The 17,385-nt window shown below is 35.2% G+C and overlaps 2 protein-coding genes and 1 long non-coding RNA gene across 6 annotated transcripts in view; 2 read left to right on the top strand and 1 right to left on the bottom strand.

The window, feature by feature from the left end:
• The window catches only part of ubxn10 (UBX domain protein 10), a 265,348-nt gene that overhangs the window by 108,850 nt on the left and 139,113 nt on the right, over nucleotides 1-17,385 (top strand). The gene's annotated exons all lie outside the window — the stretch shown is intronic.
• The window catches only part of acap3a (ArfGAP with coiled-coil, ankyrin repeat and PH domains 3a), a 112,137-nt gene that overhangs the window by 23,215 nt on the left and 71,537 nt on the right, over nucleotides 1-17,385 (bottom strand). For all 4 annotated transcript variants that reach the window (XM_062052673.1, XM_062052672.1, XM_062052671.1 and 1 more), the window contains exons 7-14: nucleotides 13,531-13,575; nucleotides 13,332-13,427; nucleotides 9,116-9,190; nucleotides 6,868-6,879; nucleotides 4,792-4,904; nucleotides 4,493-4,544; nucleotides 4,312-4,412; nucleotides 4,131-4,242 (exon numbers count right to left, since the gene is read on the bottom strand). In XM_062052673.1, coding sequence (XP_061908657.1) covers nucleotides 4,131-4,242; nucleotides 4,312-4,412; nucleotides 4,493-4,544; nucleotides 4,792-4,904; nucleotides 6,868-6,879; nucleotides 9,116-9,190; nucleotides 13,332-13,427; nucleotides 13,531-13,575 — 606 coding nt within the window. The remainder of the gene's footprint in view (nucleotides 1-4,130; nucleotides 4,243-4,311; nucleotides 4,413-4,492; nucleotides 4,545-4,791; nucleotides 4,905-6,867; nucleotides 6,880-9,115; nucleotides 9,191-13,331; nucleotides 13,428-13,530; nucleotides 13,576-17,385) is intronic.
• LOC133653429 (uncharacterized) lies at nucleotides 4,948-9,550 on the top strand. The gene is made up of 3 exons (XR_009826719.1): nucleotides 4,948-4,982; nucleotides 9,019-9,070; nucleotides 9,169-9,550. It is a non-coding gene; the product is annotated as an uncharacterized LOC133653429 (long non-coding RNA).

The raw sequence follows: 17,385 nt of genomic DNA on the forward strand, positions 1-17,385 counted from the left end.
TCCTGTCATATAGAGGATCTTTGACTAGTATTTTTACATTAGGTCCCTAAAACAGCAGAGCATTCCTGTCGTATAGAGGATCTTTGACTAGTATTTTTACATTAGGTCCCTAAAACAGCAGAGCATTCCTGTCGTATAGAGGATCTTTGACTAGTGTTTTTACATTAGGGCCCTAAAACAGCAGAAAACTCTTGTCACATAGAGGATCTTTGACTAGTATTTTTACAGTAGGTCTTTGAAAACAGCAGAACACTCCTGTCATATAGAGGATCTTTGTCTATTGTTTTTGCAGTAGGTCCTTAAAAACAGCAGAGCACTCCTGTTATATAAAGGATCTTTGACTAGCGTTTTTACAGTAGGTCACTCCTGGTATATAGAGGATCTTTGACTAGTATTTTTACATCAGGTCCCTAAAAACCGCAGAGCACTCCTGTCATATAGAGGATCTTTGACTAGTATTTTTACATTAGGTCCCTAAACAACATAAAACTCCAGTCACATAGAGGATCTTTGACTCGTGTTTTTACAGTAGGTCTTTGAAAACAGCAGAGTGCTCCTCTTATATAGAGGATCTTTAACTAGTATTTTTACAGTAGGTCCCTAAAAACAGCAGAGTGCTCCTCCTATATAGAGGATCTTTAACTAGTGTTTTAACATTAGGTCTTTGAAAACAGCAGAACACTCCGGTCATTTAGAGGATCTTTGTTTTTGCAGTAAATCTTTAAAAACAGCAGAGCACTCCTGTCATAGATGATCTTTGACTAGTGTTTTTACAGTAGGTCCCTAAAAACAGCAGAGCACTCCTGTCATATAGAGGATCTTTGACTAGTATTATTACATTAGGTCCCTAAACAACATAAAATTCCAGTCACATCTTTGACTCGCGTTTTTACATTAGGTCTTTGAAAACAGCAGAGTGCTCCTCTTATATAGAGGATCTTTAACTAGTATTTTTACAGTAGGTCCCTAAAAACAGCAGAGCACTCCTGTCACATAGAGGATCTTTGACTAGTGTTTTTACATTAGGTCTTTGAAAACTGCAGAGCAATCCTGTCATATAGAGGATCTTTGACTAATGTTTTTACATTAGATCTTTGAAAACTGCAAAGCACTCCAGTCATATAGAGGATCTTTGTCTAGCCTTTTTACATTAGTAGGTCTTTGAAAACAGCAGAGTGCTCCTCTCATAAAGAGGATCTTTGACCAAATATTTGTTCATATTAGGTCCCTAAAACAGCAGAGCACTCCTGTTATATAGAGGATCTTTGACTAGTGGTTTACATTAGGTCTTTGAAAACAGCTGAGTGCTCCTCTAATAAAGATGATCTTTGAACAAATATTTGTTCATGTCAGGTCCGTAAAACAGCAGAGCATTCCTGTCGTATAGAGGATCTTTGACTAGTATTTTTACATTAGGTCCCTAAAACAGCAGAGCATTCCTGTCATATAGAGGATCTTTGACTAGTATTTTTACATTAGGTCCCTAAAACAGCAGAGCATTCCTGTCGTATAGAGGATCTTTGACTAGTGTTTTTACATTAGGGCCCTAAAACAGCAGAAAACTCTTGTCACATAGAGGATCTTTGACTAGTATTTTTACAGTAGGTCCTTAAAAACAGCAGAGAACTCCTGTCATATAAAGGATCTTTGACCAGTGTTTTTTTTTTTACAGTAGGTCCTTAAAAACAGCAGATAACTCCTGTCATATAGAAGATCTTTGACCAAATATTTGTTCACATTAGGTCCCTAAAACAGCAAAGTTGTGTCATATAGAGGATCTTTGTCTGGTCTTTTTACATTTGGTCTTTGAAAACAGCGCTTCTCTCCCATTAGGTCCCTAAAAACAGCAGGTCACTCCTGGTATATAGAGGATTCTTTGACTAGTATTTTTACATCAGGTCCCTAAAAACAGCAGAGCACTCCTGTCATATAGAGGATCTTTGTCAAGTGTTTTACATTAGGTCTTTGAAAACAGCAAAGTTGTGTCATATAGAGGATCTTTGTCTGGTCTTTTTACATTAGGTCTTTGAAAACAGCAGAATGCCCCTCTCTCACATAGAGGATCTTTGTCAAGTGTTTTACATTAGGTCTTTGAAAACAGCAAAGTTGTGTCATAGAGGATCTTTGTTTAGTCTTTTTTTTACATTAAGTCTTTGAAAACAGCAGAGTGCTCCTCTCTTAAAGAGGATATTTGACCAAATATTTGTTCACATTAGATCCCTAAAACAGCAGAGCACTCCTGTCATATAGAGGATCTTTGACTAGTATTTTTACATTAGGTCCCTAAACAACATAAAACTCCAGTCACATAGAGGATCTTTGACTCGTGTTTTTACAGTAGGTCCTTAAAAACAGCAGAGAACTCCTGTCATATAAAGGATCTTTGACCAGTGTTTTTTTTTTACAGTAGGTCCTTAAAAACAGCAGATAACTCCTGTCATATAAAGGATCTTTGACCAATATTTTTTGCATTAGGTCTTTAAAAACAGTGAAGCACTCTTGTCATTTAGAGGATCTTTGACTCGTGTTTTTACATTAGGGCCTTAAAAACAGCAGAGTGCTTTTCTCAAATAGAGGATCTTTGTTTAGTGTTTTACATTAGGTCCTTAAAAAGCAGCAGAGCACTCCTGTCATATAGAGGAGCTATGACCAAATATTTATTCACATTAGGTTCCTAAAACAGCAAAGTTGTGTCATATAGAGGATCTTTGTCCAGTGGTTTGCATTAGGTCTTTGAAAACAGCAGAGCACTCCTGTCATATAGAGGATCTTTGACTAGTGTTTTTACATTAGGTCTTTGAAAACAGCAGAGCAATCCTGTCATATAGAGGATCTTTGACTAATGTTTTTACATTAGATCTTTGAAAACAGCAAAGCACTCCAGTCATATAGAGGATCTTTGTCTAGCCTTTTTACATTAGTAGGTCTTTGAAAACAGCAGAGTGCTCCTCTCATAAAGAGGATCTTTGACCAAATATTTGTTCACATTAGGTCCCTAAAACAGCAGAGCACTCCTGTTATATAGAGGATCTTTGACTAGTGGTTTACATTAGGTCTTTGAAAACAGCTGAGTGCTCCTCTAATAAAGATGATCTTTGAACAAATATTTGTTCATGTCAGGTCCGTAAAACAGCAGAGCATTCCTGTCGTATAGAGGATCTTTGACTAGTATTTTTACATTAGGTCCCTAAAACAGCAGAGCATTCCTGTCGTATAGAGGATCTTTGACTAGTGTTTTTACATTAGGGCCCTAAAACAGCAGAAAACCCTTGTCACATAGAGGATCTTTGACTCGTATTTTTACAGTAGGTCTTTGAAAACAGCAGAACACTCCTGTCATATAGAGGATCTTTGTCTATTGTTTTTGCAGTAGGTCCTTAAAAACAGCAGAGCACTCCTGTTATATAAAGGATCTTTGACTAGCGTTTTTACAGTAGGTCACTCCTGGTATATAGAGGATCTTTGACTAGTATTTTTACATCAGGTCCCTAAAAACCGCAGAGCACTCCTGTCATATAGAGGATCTTTGACTAGTATTTTTACATTAGGTCCCTAAACAACATAAAACTCCAGTCACATAGAGGATCTTTGACTCGTGTTTTTACAGTAGGTCTTTGAAAACAGCAGAGTGCTCGTCTTATATAGAGGATCTTTAACTAGTATTTTTACAGTAGGTCCCTAAAAACAGCAGAGTGCTCCTCTTATATAGAGGATCTTTAACTAGTGTTTTAACATTAGGTCTTTGAAAACAGCAGAACACTCCGGTCATTTAGAGGATCTTTGTTTTTGCAGTAAATCTTTAAAAACAGCAGATCACTCCTGTCATATAGAGGATCTTCGCGTAGTGTTTTTGCAGTAGGTCCTTAAAAACAGCAGAGCACTCCTGTCATAGATGATCTTTGACTAGTGTTTTTACAGTAGGTCCCTAAACAACATAAAACTCCAGTCACATAGAGGATCTTTGACTCGTGTTTTTACAGTAGGTCTTTGAAAACAGCAGAGTGCTCCTCTTATATAGAGGATCTTTAACTAGTATTTTTACAGTAGGTCCCTAAAAACAGCAGAGCACTCCTGTCACATAGAGGATCTTTGACTAGTGTTTTTACATTAGGTCTTTGAAAACAGCAAACCTCGATGTAGAAGCTGTCCGGACTCTCTCTGTAGGCCGAGGCGATGCTGGCCTGGACCGCCTGGATCCACGCCTGTCTCAGCTTCTCGGACTCTGCCTGCAGCATGCAGCTCCTGTGAGGAAGACCGTGGTCACCCTGGATTCAAGGACATGGTGCATCCAAGGAGGAGAGAGGGTCCTACTTGGTGGGGGAGACCACCTCCAAGCAGAACCTCCTCTCGATGTCCTCGCAGGGTTTGACGGAGCAGAGGCGCAGGTCGTCCACCACCACCGTCACACAGTCCTGCTGACCACACAACAAGCACACTCGTCACACTCCCGCTGGATCGTCGCCATGGCGACCACTGGCGGAGGAGAACTTGCCTTGAGCTTCTTCTGGTAGACCAGCTGACTGTTCTGGATGGAGAACCAGCGTCTGCAGGGAGTCCAGAGCACGTCACATCACACGCCTTGAACTTAACCACATCTGACTCCACACCTCATTTAATCTGGCCCCCACTCCGTTTAAAGTGGCCCCCACACCGTTTAAAGTGGCCCCGCCACATCACATATGTTTTTGACAGCCCTAAGTCTGGCTATGAAACTATTTGATTTAAAATCCTACCCGACTGTAATTGACTGACTCTATCAGGCCCAACACAATGAACATGGGTAAGTCTCACCTGTTCCAGGTCTTGAAGGCGTTGCTGGCCCTCTTGAACAGGTAGCCCTCCATCACCACGCCGTCAGGAGCGTCCACGTTGAACTCCGCCTTGGAGTCGTCGTAGGCGAAGTCCTGAAGAGCGAAATGACTTTTTTAATCCAGCAGACGGCGTCATTACGAAACAGAAACAGTGCGGTGTCCATGCAGCTGGTGAGTGTGCCACACACTCACTGTAGGTTCAATGTACACCATTAAACATGTTATTTGCTCAGGCAGTTTTGTGTTTATTTAAGTTTAGTCTGTGGTTTGACGTTTCTTAACGGGGAAAGACGTTAATGTGTTAGCATTTTAGCGAGCTAGCGCTAGTTTTCGTCTCCATCAGACAGTTTTGTGTTTACATAAATTTAGTCTGTGGTTTGATGTTTCTTAACGGGGAAAGACATTAATGTGTTAGCATTTTAGCGAGTTAGCGCTAGCTTCCATCTCCATCACACAGTTTTGTGTTTATTTAAGTTTAGTCTGTGGTTTGACGTTTCTTAACGGGAAACATTTTTTATGTATTAGCATTTTAGCAAGCTAGCGCTAACTTTCGTCTCCATCAGACAGTTTTTTGTTTATATAAGTTTAGTCTGTGGTTTGACGTTTCTTAACGGGAAACATTTTTTATGTATTAGCATTTTAGCAAGCTAGCGCTAGCTTTCATCTCCATCAGACAGTTTCGTGTTTACATAAGTTTAGTCTGTGGTTTGACGTTTTTTAACGGGGAAAGACCTGTACGTGTTAGCATTTTAGCAAGCTGGCGCTAGCTTTTGTGTCCGTCAGACAGTTTTGTGTTTATTTAAGTTTAGTTTGTCGTTTGATGTTTCTTAACAGGAAAATACGTTAATGTGTTAGCATTTTAGCGAGCTAGCGCTAGCTTCCATCTCCATCAGACAGTTTTGTGTTTATATAATTTTAGTCTGTGGTTTGACGTTTAACGGGAAACATTTTTTATGTATTAGCATTTTAGCGAGTTATCGCTAGCTTCCGTCCCTATCAGACAGTTTCGTGTTTACATAAGTTTAGTCTGTGGTTTGACGTTTCTTAACGGGTAAAGACGTTAATGTGTTAGCATTTTAGCGCGCTAGCTTCCGTCTCCGTCGGACAGTTTTGTGTTTATATAAGTTTAGTCTGTGGTTTGACGTTTCTTAACAGGGAAAGACATTAATGTGTTAGCATTTTAGCGAAGCGAGTTAGCGCTAGCTTCCATCTCCGTCGGACAGTTCTGTGTTTATATAAGTTTAGTCTGTGGTTTGACGTTTAACGGGAAACATTTTTTATGTATTAGCGTTTTAGCGAGTTATCGCTAGCTTCCGTCCCTATCAGACAGTTTCGTGTTTACATAAGTTTAGTCTGTGGTTTGACGTTTCTTAACGGGGAAAGACGTTAATGTGTTAGCATTTTAGCGAGCTAGCGCTAGCTTTCGTCTCCATCAGACAGTTTTGTGTTTATACAAGTTTAGTCTGTTGTTTGACATTTCTTAACAGGGAAAGACAATTATGTGTTAGCATTTTAGCGAGCTATCGCTAGCTTCCGTCCCTATCAGACAGTTTCGTGTTTACATAAGTTTAGTCTGTGGTTTGACGTTTCTTAATGGGGAAAGACAATTATGTGTTACCATTTTAGCGAGCTAAAGCTAGCTCTCCATCAGACAGTTTTGTGTTTATATAAGTTTAGTCTGTGGTTTGACGTTTCTTAACGGGAAACATTTTTTATGTATTAGCATTTTAGCGAGCTAGCGCTAGCGTCCGTCTCCGTCAGACAGTTTTGTGTTTATATAAGTTTAGTCTGTGGTTTGATGTTTATTAACAGGAAAATACGTTAATGTGTTAGCATTTTAGCGAGCTAGCGCTAGTTTTCGTCTCCGTCAGACAGTTTTATGTTTATATAAGTTTAGTCTGTGGTTTGACGTTTATTAACGGGGAAAGACGTTAATGTGTTAGCATTTTAGCAAGCTAGCGCTAGCTTCCGTCTCTGTCAGACAGTTTTGTGTTTATTTAAGATTAGTCTGTGGTTTGACGTTTATTAAAAAGAGAAAAAGAGAAACTGCACTCACCTGCATGAGCGTCTGTGGCAGCAGCAGAAGAAGACAAAACAAAATTAGAAACATTATCAAAGGATCAATATCAACTCATTATTTTACCGAAGACCATCTGACGGCGCAGGAGGATTTCAAAATAAAAGACAATTATACAGCATGGAAGTGGTTTAAAGCCGTAGTTGATCCCTTAAGAAGTCTGTGGATGTTTCCAACAGGAAGTGGCGCGGCGAGCAAAATAAGAAAAAAAAAAAGAAGCTCCTTCAGCAAAGAAGGAGCTTTGAGCGCAGACAACAGCAGGATTAAAATCTCATCCAACGCTCAAATCCGCCTGATTTAATGCTCCAATGCACGCTTCTTTGGGAGATTATTACAACACTTCATCCACTCCACTCACTTCCTCACACGTAGTCCTTTATCCATAAAATCTCAATCTAACGCTTCTTCACTGCTCCAGAGGATGACATTTTGGGCCTAATCTACTAATGTCCAAACACCAGGTGCTAAACACCGTGTGCAATCTGTTAATTAGTGGGCGTGTGATCTAGTAATACTGCGTGTGCAATCCAAAAGGGGGTCACGCCGCCTTATTTAAAGGAGGATTTTGCGTGCACTCGCCATGGAGACACTCATTTACTGCACATTCATGTTATCATGCCTGTGGCGTTTTGCCATGTTTTCAAACATGCAGTTGACATCTACCACTTTTTATGGGCATTTTAGAAGCAGTCGTGCAGTGCATCTATATTGACGCCACTTTTGCTTTTTTTTTTTTACTCTGCTCAAAACGCAAAAAATGCATACTTCAAGAAGTTTTTTTTCATATAAAACTATTTCAGTAGTATATATTCTGTGAAAAAAAACGAACGTCATAAAAAAACACACCAAAATGCATCAATTGATTTTGTTTTAATCAGCCCAATAAGCAGCTGTAAAACTATAAAAGGAAATTGCTGAATAGACGATGTGTTTAATGTATTTTTATTTAAGACCGTCCAAAAAGTTGACATCTACCACTTTTTATGGGCATTTTAGAAGCAGTCGTGCAGTGCATCTACATTGACGCCACTTTTTTTTTTTTTTTACTCTGCTCAAAACGCAAAAAAAATGCATATTTTAAGAAGTTTTTTTTCATATAAAAAACTATTTCAATAGTATATATTCTATGTGAAAAAAAACAAACGTCATTAAAAAAAACACCAAAGTGCATCAATTGATTTTGTTTTATTCGGCCCGTTAAGCAGCTTTTTTGTAAAACTATAAAAGGAAATTGCTGAATAGACGATGTGTTTAATGTCTTTTTATTTCAGACCGTCCAAAAAGTTAACATCTACCACTTTTTATGGGCATTTTAGAAGCAGTCGTGCAGTGCATCTACATTGACGCCACTTTTGCTTTTTTTTACTCTGCTAAAAACGCAAAAAATGCATACTTTAAGAAGTTTTTTTTTCATATAAAAACTATTTCAATTGTATATGTTCTATGTGGAAAAAAACAAATGTCATTAAAAAAAACACCAAAATGCATTAATTAATTTTGTTTTAATCGGCCCATTAAGCAGCTGTAAAACTATAAAAGGAAATTGCTGAATAGATGATGCGTTTAATGTCTTTTTATTTCAGACCGTCCAAAAAGTTGACACACGTTAGGACGGAGGATTGTCGTCAGTCGTTGCAGTGCCAACGCTAACCCTGCAGGACTGTCACGTAAATAAAACGCTAAATAGTGCTCGCAGAACGCTGTTGTGTGTTGATAAATCACATTTATGATAATCAGCATATATTCTGCATATTAATGAAGACTGAGACACACAACTTGTTCTGCTCACTTTTAACAGACGCACACGTTTAGTAGATCAGGCCCTTTGTGTGCTATTTGACAAAAAAAAACCATTGCGCTTCAACACATCAAACCTCATCAGCCACCTGAAACAGCAGAATTGCTACTGAGTATGGTTAAATCCACAAACAAAAATACAAATAAAAATGTATTTAAAAATACGAATTAAAAAAACAATACATTTAAATAAGTTTAAAAACTGTTTTTAGCATCAATATTTCAACTGTTACTTGACACATATTTGCTTTCATGCAGAAATGCATCGCAGCACCCACTACTGGTCTGGCATGCGCATTCATTCGTGTTTTTTTGTCCCCGATACCACTTTAGGGTTTTTATCCACCTCGCGACCAGGGTGGAAACATTGCTGTTCTTAGCAAAGGTGGGTTGTCACGGAAACGGTGGAGAAAAAAAAGCAAGGACTTACCCTCTGCTGGATGGTGGCGTGCTTGTGTTCCATCTCTCTCTTCTCCATGGCAGAGTCGATCACCAGCTGGTCCAGCTGCCAGGAAGAAGAACCAACAAAAACTGAATGGCAAGTAGAGGGAAAGTCCACAAAGGAAGGAATGGGATGATCCAAAATGGACGAGCTGTGTGTTTACTGTAGGTCTCAGTAATAAGAAGGACAAACGGTCAGAACTAACACAAAAAAAAAAGGAATTTATCGCCAAAATTGGAACTAAGCAAAGGTTGATTTAGTTTAGGTTAACGCCCGCCAGGACGGGCAGACATAAGCGGTTGTCAACATAACCGCAATCCAGACCTAACAGTTGCCCACATGTGACTTTGTAGGAAAATGAATGAATAAATAAAAGAAAATTAATATTTAAAAATTGAAAAAATCTTGTGACTTTGTAAATAAATTAATAAATACTTAAAATAAAATTTTAAAATGAAAAAAAAACCAAACTTGTGACTTTGTAAAAAAAAAAAAGAATAAATACACACAAAAAATAACATAAAAATAAAAATAAAATGTGTGACTTTTCAATAAATAAATAAATGAAACAAAATTTAAATTTTCAAATTAAAAAAAACGTGTGACTTTGTAATGAATAAATGATTAACACAAAATTTTAATAAAAAAAAAACAAAAACCTGTGACTTTGTAAATAAATGAATAAATAATTAAAATAAAATCTAAAAATGAAAAAAAAACTTGTAACTTTGTAAAAAAAAAGAAGAATAAATACACACAAAAAACCCATAAAAAATCTAATAAAATGTGTGACTTTGTAATAAATAAATAAATGAAAGAAAATAAACATTTTAAAAATAAAAAACACTTGTGAGTTTGTAATGAATAAATGAATAACACAAAATTTTAATTAAAAAAATTAAAAAACATGTGACTTTGTAAATAAATGAATAATTAAAATAAACATTTTAAATGAAAAAAAAACTTGTGACTTTGTAAAAAAAAAAAAAAGAATAAATACACACAAAAAATAACATAAAAAGTGTGACTTTGTAATAAACAAATAAATAAATGAAACATAAAATTTAAATTTTCAAAATAAAAAAACTTGTGACTTTGTAATGAATAAATGAATAACACAAAATTTAAATAAAAAAACTAAAAAAAAACGTGTGACTTTGTAAATAAATAATAATAATTTGATACATCCATCCATCCATCCATTTTCTACCGCTTGTCCCTTTTGGGGTCACGGGGGGTGCTGGAGCCTATCTCATCTGCATTCGGGTGGAAGGCGGGGTACACCCTGGACAAGTCGCCACCACATCGCAGGGCCAACACAGATAGACAGACAACATTCACACTCACATTCACACACTACGGACCATTTAGTGTTGCCAATCAACCTAGGTGCATGTCTTTGGCGGTGGGAGGAAGCCGGAGTACCCGGAGGGAACCCACGCAGTCACGGGGAGAACATGCAAACTCCACACAGAAAGATCCCGAGCCCGGAATTGAACTCAGGACTACTCAGGACTTTCGTATTGTGAGGCACATGCACTAACCCCTGTTCCACCGTGCTGCCCTAAATTGATACAATTTTTTAATTAATTAGAGATGTCCGATAATATCGGACTGCTGATATTATCGGCCGATAAATGCTTTAAAATGTAATATCGGAAATTATCGGTATCGGTTTCAAAAAGTAAAATTTATGACCTTTTAAAACGCCGCTGTGTAAACGGACGTAGGGAGAAGTACAGAGCGCCAATAAACCTTAAAGGCACTGCCTTTGCGTGCCGGCCCAATCACATAACATCTACAACTTTTCATACACACAAGTGAATGCAAGGCATATTTGGTCAACAGCCATACAGGTCACACTGAGGGTGTCCGTATAAACAACTTTTACACTGTTACAAATATGCGCCACACTGTGAACCCACACCAAACAAGAATGACAAACACATTTCGGGAGAACATCCGCACCGTAACACAACATAAACACAACAGAACAAATACCCAGAACCCCTTGCAGCACTAACTCTTCCGGGACGCTACAATATACACCTCCCGCTACCACCAAACCCCAAAGTTACATTGTTTATGCAGTGGTCCCCAACCACCGGGCCGCGGCCCGGTACCGGTCCGTGGATCGATTGGTACTGGGCCGCACAAGAAATAAAAAATAATAATAATAAAAATTAAAAATACATTTTTATTTTTTTTTTTAAAATTAAATCAACATAAAAAACACAAGATACACTTACTATTAGTGCACCAACCCAAAAATCCTCCCTCCCCCACTTACACTCATTCGCACAAAAGGGTTGTTTCTTTCTGTTATTAATATTTCTGGTTCCTACATTATATATCTATATAGATCAAAACAGTCTGCAAGGGATACAGTCCGTAAGCACGCATGATCGTATTTTTTTATGACAAAAAAAAAAAAAAAAAAAAAATACCATACGCGTATATATATATATATATATATATATATATATATATATATATATATATATATATATATATATATATATATATATATATATATATATATATATATATATATATATATACCGTATTTCCTTGAATTGGCGCAGGGAATATAGTATTCGCACGTCTAGAATTACTGCCGGGTCAAACTCGTTTCTCAAATAATTAACGCATGCTTGGCCTTATCGCCGGTTTATTATTGAAGCTGGATCAAATTCGTTTCGCAAAATATTAATTTTATTATCGCATGTCTATAATTTTCGCCGGGTCAAACTCGTTTCGCAAATATTTAGCATATGGCTAGAACTTCCACCGGGTCAAATTCGTTACGTCACGAGTGACGCATCTGTCCTCATTTTCAAAATGGAGGAAGCTGCTTTCAGTAGTTTACAATCGCACAAAGGAAAAAAGATAAAGAGCTTTTCAGTAGGATTTAAGGTCCAAGCTATTGAATACCGGTACAGTATGCTAAAGAGAACAGTAAGCAGCTATGTTTTATTAATATACCGTAGCTGCGTGTGTGAAATACTGTATAAGTCATTAAATGACTCCCGCCTCCTGGTGGTAGAGGGCGCTGCCGCGCTAGTGATCCTTCTTGCGACTTCCGGTACTGCAGAAGAAGTGAACACACGCAGCAAGAGATTTTTTTTTCTTTCCTCTGCCTGAACTTTTAACATGGAGGATTACATACCGGTATCTAAAATAAAACAGTTTTCTAAACTGGACTTTCAATGGAAGCAGGAGGTAATAATTAAAGGAATATCTCCATCGAAACAGAGACTTTTAAAACTGAAGAAAGAAAATAAGGAAGACTTCTATAAACAAGTTATCGATGCTTTTGGTCAGAAGGAGCTGAAAATGGACTCCATTTATAAGTACAGGTAAGACCATAATAACGTTTTTTTTAATTAAATGTGCTTTTCATGATGGTATGCTTACATCACACTCAAAGCGCACGCCTAAATTTTATGGATTCCTTTTGGTAAACGCCAGAGTGAGAAGAGGTTTTAAAATAATTACCGCATGCACGGCCATCCCGCCGGTTTCCGGTAAACGCAGGTGTGACAGGAGGTTTTAAATTAATTAACGCCCCTGCGGCTATTCAAGGAAATACGGTATATATATATACAGTATATACATAGGATTACATATTATTATAATAATATAATGCTTATATAATTAATAATTGGATATTAAGAGTATGTGAAAATTGGACCCCTACCTTGTTTACTTCCATGACGACCTTTCTTAAAGTTTTTTAATCAATCAAAAATGTTGGCATTTTACCCATCATCCCTTGTAATGGATTTAAATGGGTGTAATTTATGCTGATTGGACATTTTTTCTAACATCCACAAAGTTCAATTTGTTATGTGTGACTCTGTTTGTTGAATTTTTGTGCTAGTTAAATTTATCGCACCATGACTAGGGAAGGTTGTTTGGAACAGGTCATACAATTAAACGCTGTGCACATATCTTTGATTTACAACACCGTGCCCTGCCAAATCGTGCCGTCTCGCGGGCCCAAATTGAAGATGCCGGCGGGGCGTAGTTTGGACACTTTTTGTAAATGACTTGACTAAATAGAAAAAAAAGACCAACCTTGTGTGCCTGTGGGAGGACATTTAGATGTTACATTGCTTGTATCGGAGTGGATATCTGAGATGCAAGCCAATATACTCTGATACTAATAAATGATCTTTGACTGAAGAGTGTCTGGGCTCACCTGGGCCGCCAGCTTCTTCATGTAGGGGTTGATGTCGTCCAGGAGGCTGTAGCCCTGCTGGAACAAGGCGTACTGGGCCTGCATGAAGGACAGCACCTGGATGGACGACGGAAGAAAGAGACCAGCTGCGTCCACATTCAATAAATCCACGCCTGACATTAGAAGGAGGCAGAGTCATGCGATGTAAAAGGAGACTCACTGCGTCCAGGATCTCAAACTTCTTCTTGGCCTGGAGGACGTTGATCTGCGCAAAGAGGGCGGATGTCAACATCTAACTATCCTTTTCATCAGTGGTCCCCATATATACTGTATATATATATATATATATATATATATATTTTATATATACATACATATATATATATATAAATATATATGTATATACATAAATATGTATGTATAAATATTTAAATATATATATACATACATATATATACATACATATATACATACATATAATTATATATGTATATATAAATATGTGTATATATATATATATGTATGTATATATCTATATATGTATGTATATGTACATACATAAGTACATATGTATATATACATACATATGTATATATATACATACATATGCATATATATATATACATATATATATATATATACATATATATATATATATATATGTATATATATATATATACATATATATATATATATATATACATATATATATATATATATATATATATATATATATATATATATATATATATATATATATATATATATATATATATATATATATATATATATATATATATATATATATATATATATATATATATATATATATATATATATATATATCAGTGGCGTGCCGTCACTAGAGGCAGGGGAGGCACGGCCTCACCTGCCATCATGGAAAGAAAAAAAAAAGAAAAAGAAAAAAAAATTAATTAAATTGTTTTATATATCCAGTGATTATACTAAAGTTATTTTCCATTTAACTTCACCAGTTTTAGATTATTTTTATTTTTATTTTCACATTTGCCGTTCAAATACTGAGAAGAGACGGTGCGGTGATCAGCAGCCAGTTGAGGCACTTGTGCCTCACCATGGAGTGCGACTCGGCTAACTGCTGGCCTGCTGTGCAGTGAGACCGTATTGCTATATGAATTATATTATACATTTCCATAGTTTAGTTAGCTGAGGTATATAATGTACAGTGTATTTTGTCAACAACTGTATATGTGTAACGTATTTTTAGTGCTGAGCGATCATAAATCTGCTGCGAAGACACACTGTGTGAGGCTCGTATCATAACCCCGCCTCCTTGTGCCAAGCAGCTCCGCCGCAGAATGCACCGCCCGACGGGAGCACCGCGGCCACACCAACCAAAGCCCACACCCAAACCCTCCACGTGCAAGACCGAATCCACCCAAAAAAAGTCACTTAACAAGAAGCCAAAAAGTGCAAAAACAACAATGCTCGCGCTGCAGGAGCCGCGAACGACCGCAAGGACACAACATTAGGTACACCTGCACTGCAGGTTCATATGTTTTTAAATTTGACTGTGATGATGCAGTCGTGCCTCACCAGACATTAACCTCACCGCACGCCACTGATATATATATATATATATAAATGGTCCCTTTTAAAAATGTTAGAAATAAGTCATCATTTATTATTATTCTTTTTTGTTTGCTTTTAACACCAAAAATACCTTTATTTTTTTTACCGTTTGTTTTATGCCCTTTATGTCAATTAAAACTTAGTATTTTTTTATGGCAATCGCACAAAATATGCAACACATTTTTCAAAGTGGAAATTGGAGTCAGTCATTGATAACAACATAAATTTTGATTCATTATTTAAAAAAAAAAGAAGTTTAAAAATAAAAAACACAATAAAATGCTTAGGGATCAAAAATGGTCCCTTTTAAAAATGTTAAAGATAAGTAATCATTTATTATTATTATTTTTTTGTTTGCTTTTAATGCTTTTAACGTCAAAAATACCTTAATTTTTTTTTTAACCGTTTGTTTTATGTCCTTTTTGTCAATTAAAACTTTGGTTTTTTTATGGCAACCGCACAAAATATGCAACAAATCTTTCAAAGTGGAATATTTGAAGTGAAAATTGGAGTCAGTCATTGATAACAACATACATTTTGATTCATTATAAAAAATTTAAAAAAAGAGTTTAAAAATAAAAATCACACTAAAATGCTTAGGGATCAAAAATGGTCCCTTTTAAAAATGTTAGAAATAAGTCATCATTTATTATTATTATTTTTTGTTTGCTTTTAACGCTTTTAACGTCAAAAATACCTTTATTTTTTTTTACCGTTTGTTTCATGCCCTTTTTTTTTCAATTAAAACTTCATTTTTTTTATGGCAACCGCACAGAATATGCAACAAATTTTTCAAAGTGGAATATTTGAAGTGAAAATTGGAGTCAGTCATTGATAACAACATACATTTTGATTCATTATTTAAAAAAAAAAAAAAAAAGACTTTAAAAATTAAAATCACACTAAAATGCTTAGGGGTCAAAAATGGTCCCTTTTAAAAATGTTAGAAATAAGTAATCATTTATTATTATTATTTTTTGTTTGCTTTTAATGCTTTTAACGTAAAAAATACCTGAATTTTTTTAAACCGTTTTTTTTTATGTCCTTTTTGTCAATTAAAACTTTGTTTTTTTTATGGCAACCGCACAAAATATGCAACACATTTTTCAAAGTGGAATATTTGAAGTGGAAATTGGAGTCAGTCATTGATAACAACATAAATTTTGATTCATTATTTAAAAAAAAAAAAAGAGTTTAAAAATAAAAATCACACTAAAATGCTTAGGGATCAAAAATGGTCCCTTTTAAGAATGTTAGAAATAAGTAATCATTTATTATTATTATTTTTTGTTTGCTTTTAATGGTTTTAACGTCAAAAATACCTTAATTTTTTTTTTTACCGTTTGTTTTATGTCCTTTTTGTCAATTAAAACTTCGTTTTTTTTTTATGGCAACCGCACAGAATATGCAACAAATTTTTCAAAGTGGAATATTTGAAGTGAAAATTGGAGTCAGTCATTGATAACAACATACATTTTGATTCATTATAAAAAATTTAAAAAAGAGTTTAAAAATAAAAATCACACTAAAATGCTTAGGGATCAAAAATGGTCCCTTTTAAAAATGCTAGAAATAAGTCATCATTTATTATTATAATTTTTTGTTTGCTTTTAACGCTTTTAACGTCAAAAATACCTTTATTTTTTTTACCGTTTGTTTTATGCCCTTTTTGTCAATTAAAACTTTGTTTTTTTTATGGCAACCGCACAAAATATGCAACAAATCTTTCAAAGTGGAATATTTGAAGTGAAAATTGGAGTCAGTCATTGATAACAACATACATTTTGATTCATTATTTAAAAAAAAAAAAAAAAAGACTTTAAAAATTAAAATCACACTAAAATGCTTAGGGGTCAAAAATGGTCCCTTTTAAAAATGTTAGAAATAAGTAATCATTTATTATTATTATTTTTTGTTTGCTTTTAATGCTTTTAACGTAAAAAATACCTGAATTTTTTAAAACCGTTTTTTTTATGTCCTTTTTGTCAATTAAAACTTTGTTTTTTTTATGGCAACCGCACAAAATATGCAACACATTTTTCAAAGTGGAATATTTGAAGTGGAAATTGGAGTCAGTCATTGATAACAACATAAATTTTGATTCATTATTTAAAAAAAAAAAAAGAGTTTAAAAATAAAAATCACACTAAAATGCTTAGGGATCAAAAATGGTCCCTTTTAAGAATGTTAGAAATAAGTAATCATTTATTATTATTATTTTTTGTTTGCTTTTAATGGTTTTAACGTCAAAAATACCTTAATTTTTTTTTTTACCGTTTGTTTTATGTCCTTTTTGTCAATTAAAACTTCGTTTTTTTTTATGGCAACCGCACAGAATATGCAACAAATTTTTCAAAGTGGAATATTTGAAGTGAAAATTGGAGTCAGTCATTGATAACAACATACATTTTGATTCATTATAAAAAATTTAAAAAAAGAGTTTAAAAATAAAAATCACACTAAA

Source organism: Entelurus aequoreus, linkage group LG07 (genome assembly GCF_033978785.1).
Source record: "Entelurus aequoreus isolate RoL-2023_Sb linkage group LG07, RoL_Eaeq_v1.1, whole genome shotgun sequence".
Classification (NCBI taxonomy): Eukaryota; Metazoa; Chordata; class Actinopteri; order Syngnathiformes; family Syngnathidae; genus Entelurus; species Entelurus aequoreus.